Genomic DNA, 4,685 nt, shown 5'->3' with positions numbered 1-4,685 from the left:
AACTTAACCCGTCTCTCCAGAGTTGAGCGTCGAAGCAGGCGGCAAAACGCACACGCTTCGGGCTCGCGTGGACGATCCCCAGACAGACCGGGCAAGCCTCGTGCTGGTCCTTTTCGTGGAGCGAGAAGCCGCACCCCTGGGGACAGGGGCGAACTGAAGACTTCTGCTTCCTGAGTGATTTCGTGCTCATCCCGAACCACAAAATTACTCCGTCGAATAAAAGAAAAAAGGCGTCTCGAATTTAGCGCTCCGCGGGCAGGCACAGTTACCGGCAGGCAGCTGCGACTAACACCAACTAAAGCTGTTAAGCTAAATTCCAGATCCTTCGAAACAAACAAAGCTAATTAGCAGCAGCTAATTAGCTAAGTTGAGAGGTGTTCTAGCGAGGTGAAGAGCAGTAGAACTGAGGAGTGACGGTGATGCGACAATATTTATATGTGCAGGCGGAGCCTGACATCTGTCGTCATCACGTCACCTGCCTAAAGGCGTGATTAGAGGTGGCTTCAGCCAGGACACGCAGGGGCGTGGTTCCCATACATGATGTTGTACCGAGTGAATTGACTGAAAGGGAACCACAGCATTCAAACCAATTAGTCAGGTGATTGGGCACACCCTCTATGAACAATAGAGCTAATCAAGCATACTGTTAGGTGATGGCCCTCTTTTGCATGTGACTAACCTGTTTGTCCACCATGTGGAGGCAGTGCATTTAAGGCTGAGTTCACCTGAAACTCTTCAGACTGAAGAAGTGTCTTGAATGAGAGATGTAACGTTTCACTAAAGAAGAACCCATCCAGAGGAACTACTTATTTTTTCTTTTTGATAAATAAACTTTACTCATTCTTTATGCCAGTTTATATTTCAACAGAGTAGAAAATGTATACTGATGAAGAAATCAGGTGACAGAAATGGGGGGGAAAAAAGCTTTTAGTCATAACTAAAGTACTTTAAAGAAGGTGATAGGATCCACACAGTCCACATTGGATCCATGGTTTAACAATTACTGTATATAGTAAAATATAAAAATAGATATTTTTCAGTTGACATGTAAAGCTGAAGCAACATTAGTGATTTATTGTTCCAAACAAAGCCCTTTCTTTGTTTTTGCTTTTAAAAAGGCCAAAGAGCTTTTGTTGAGTCAGTCTCGTGAAATTAACTGAATGATGTCATTAAACATCTAATATAACCTCTTCCAGCTTTGCAGAGTTTTATTTGCAATACAAAAAAATAGAAAAAAAAAACATTTAAACGTCATTTCAGACTGTAGAAGACAAAAAAAAAACACTATTGGAAATAATGAAATGATTTCCAAAATGTTTTTGTTTTCTCTTTAAGCGTTTGTTCTTTTCTCACACTTTTTTACAGATAAATATTTCTCTCCTTTATTATCTGTAAAGATTATCCACAAATACTTTACTGACACTGTTAGATTAAAATGGTGTGCAAGTTACTGTGAATACCCCCAAAAAAGTATCATTTTAGTAATACTTTGAACTTCCAGTACTCTGCAAAAGTCTTAAGTCGTCTCTCAGTTTTTTTCATTTTATTTTGTTTCCAAGGAGCCAGGCTTTCCTGGTCTTCATCAGTGATGCAACTCTCTTATTCATTGTCACTTAATGTTATGTAAATAAACTTATTTTCTTTTTTTTTACTCTAATAATGAATAATATAGTTTTTATTATTATCATCAAGCAAAACATTTGCATTTTTGTATTATACTACAAAATTTCCATCAACTAAATCTATATTTTAAATTGTTATAAATGTTTAAATCTGCACATTGCACTTGATAATAGGATAAAAATATGAGTTTTATACATATTTAATTCTTATTTTGTTTCATTCATAAAAAAAACATCAAAAAATTCATTTAAAAAAGGAAATAAAAGGATGCAGACGGTGTTTTATACTGGTTTGTCACATATAACTCTAAAAATATAAACTCTATAACTCTTTTAAAAGGGAAACTACAGAAAGTGATTAAAAAAAAGACTTTCCAGAGAACTCTCCAATGAGCAGCTCTAAAGAAGTAGACCACAACTCACCTGCAGATGTCCACTCCACTCCTCGAACCCAGTCTTCATGTCCCTGCAGCGACATGACTTTCTGGAGCTGCGATGGATTTCAGGAGGTCAGTGCTCGTRAACTCAGGCTCATTCTAATTCAGAGCATCAAACAGAATACGTAAATAAGCTGCTTCCTGGTGAGTAATGATCGCAGTTTACCTGTCCGTTCGCCAGCACATACAGATGCACCCGAGAGTCGTCACCGCCGCAGGCAAGTATAGGAACTGTGGAAACACACAGACACACACACAGAGACAAACGCACACAGTAAGGTTGCATTTCAGCATCGGAATTTTAAGACCGGGGAAGGATGATGCACAGCAACAAGTAAACAACAGGCATGTAAAACAGGCAATGCAACATGAGAGGCTTCCAGAGCTTAAGGCGTTCTGAAAATGACATTCAGTTACAGGAGAGGAAAAATGTGTGTTTGTGTGTCTTAAAGTATGTTTTCTTTATGCAGGAGCAGTATATGCTTACCTCTGGTGCCTGGCAACAATGCTAGAGACACATCCATCATAAAACCACTGCCGACTGATACATTATGGAGGCACTCAGCTGAGGACATAAAAACAAAAACAAACACACATATATAAACTTTCAGACCCACTATAATACTGCTACAAAACTACTACTAATAATGTGTATATTAGGCTAAATATTTATGAGACTTTAATTACTTTGGATTTTTATTATTCTCTTTGTCCCAAAGTAGGCCCTGTTTGACAYGAGGAGGTAAAACAGTATAAAACATACATCCACTTAATGACACCTCATATCATTGGAGGGAAATATAACTCAAGGTTAGAACCAGTTTGCAGAGACACACTCAGTGACTGTCAAATAGCATAGGTATTTTTTTATTTATTTTTGCGTTGACAGGTGGACACAGAAACTTTCAGCATAAGGACCCCCGTCACGCGAGACAGCTTGAAAAATAAAGAAAAATAGATACGGATGACTTCGAGGAACGCTGCTGACACCAAACTGTCAAAAATAAATGTGGTATTTTTAAATCAACCGTAACATTATTTGCTTATTTCACATGTAGGTCAAATAAGGTTTGGATTAAGGAACTGCACAGTGCAGTTGCTACATTATTGTTGAACATTAAATAACAATAAATAAATGATTAAGTCCCACTTTCCTCACTGATCACGTCCTCCAGTCGTCACAATACAACATTGTTTAGTATTTTGGCTACTATCAGCTGAGGACAGAGGGGTGCGTCTGATTCATCTCTGTGTTTTATGGCCATCCTTTGAATTAATAACATTATGTACATAAAGACAATAAAGATTCAATATTTTGGCGCTACTTGGAATAAATCAAACCTTGCACAAAATAATGACATTATTTTAAAATATTCCAAAAACCCAAAGGAATTATAGACTTAAGTAATAATCAAAACTCAACAAAACAAATCCTAAAATATTTTCAATAATCATCAATTACAAGCATATATTTACAGTCAGATTATCTGCTTTCAAACATATTTCCAGCTTTCTTTCATTTCTGCAGTTAATTTAGCAGCATTACACTGAGCTGGATTTGAATCTGACTTCAAATAGAAGCAGCAAGTTTCCTCTTTTTTTCTATTTAATACAGGAATAAAAAAAACACTTTCAAGCGAAGGCATTAAACTGTATTTTTTCAGGTGATGGAGAATTATTAACATAAAAGGAAGATGCTAAATAAAAATAAAAATGTTTAAGTCTATGAAAAAAGCACTTCACCTTCTAATTTGAGCAGAAATGTGTTTTTGCAGGAGAGCATTTGTTGTGACTTTGAGCTCTGCTTCACGGGCATCCTGAACAAGTTTGAAATTTCATAAAAGGTACAGTGAACATGAAGTTTGTTTAAATTATTAAAAATATATATATCATGTTTGTCAAACCAAAGGTGTCAGACCACAGATTGTGTCCCAGTTTGTTGCACACGGGGTTGTGTAACTGCAGCTTGCTCATGCTGAACTTGTCCATCACTTAAAGTGCTCACAATGGGGGAGTGCAGAACTATGGAAGAAGGTGCTCTGTTCCCATAAATAACTTTGAAGGGTAGGCACTGTGACACTTTTGGTGATGTTCTGCTGGAAAACTGAGTTCTGATATATGGCAGGATCATAATTTACCAAAGAGTCCAAGTACTGTATTAGAGCTGACTAGTGATAGGATGAACAACACTGGTGCGTYAGCACTGTGCCGAGCACACAAGAGTGAAACCACATATTAGTGCGTGTATCACAGGGGTCCCCAAACATTTTCCTATAAGGGCCACATAACTTTTCCCTTCTCTGGTGGGGGGCCGGAGTCAGTTTGTAGCAGAAAAAGTATCACTATTGCAGGAGTGCCTAAATGTACAAATTTATTGTTGTCCAGAAAGCACAATCAAATAACCCTCTCTGGGTTCTTCACAGTATGTATTCTGCTGAGCTAACAGTCCATCTTTTAGCTTTGAGAGTTTGTTTGCTCACATTTGGCCTTGCAAGCTACCATACTTGTTTTTGTGACGGGATTCATTGTGTTGCCACAGATTGTTGCATTAGCTGGGTTTTGAACCCTGATCTCCCACAAGAAAGTCCATGACATAGACCATTAGACCAATAGAGCTGTGGCAGAA

The 4,685-nt window shown here is 37.8% G+C and overlaps 1 protein-coding gene across 1 annotated transcript in view; it reads right to left on the bottom strand.

Annotated features, from left to right (window-relative positions):
• The window catches only part of elp2 (elongator acetyltransferase complex subunit 2), a 42,944-nt gene that overhangs the window by 34,467 nt on the left and 3,792 nt on the right, over positions 1-4,685 (bottom strand). The window contains exons 5-7 of the mRNA XM_014005664.1: positions 2,547-2,624; positions 2,226-2,290; positions 2,046-2,112 (exon numbers count right to left, since the gene is read on the bottom strand). Of these exons, the coding sequence (XP_013861118.1) occupies positions 2,046-2,112; positions 2,226-2,290; positions 2,547-2,624 (210 nt within the window). The remainder of the gene's footprint in view (positions 1-2,045; positions 2,113-2,225; positions 2,291-2,546; positions 2,625-4,685) is intronic.

This window comes from Austrofundulus limnaeus, unplaced genomic scaffold (assembly GCF_001266775.1).
Source record: "Austrofundulus limnaeus strain Quisiro unplaced genomic scaffold, Austrofundulus_limnaeus-1.0 Scaffold32, whole genome shotgun sequence".
In the NCBI taxonomy this organism is placed as follows: domain Eukaryota; kingdom Metazoa; phylum Chordata; class Actinopteri; order Cyprinodontiformes; family Rivulidae; genus Austrofundulus; species Austrofundulus limnaeus.
Note: the sequence above shows the minus strand (reverse complement) of the source record. Positions and strands in the feature narration are given on the sequence as shown.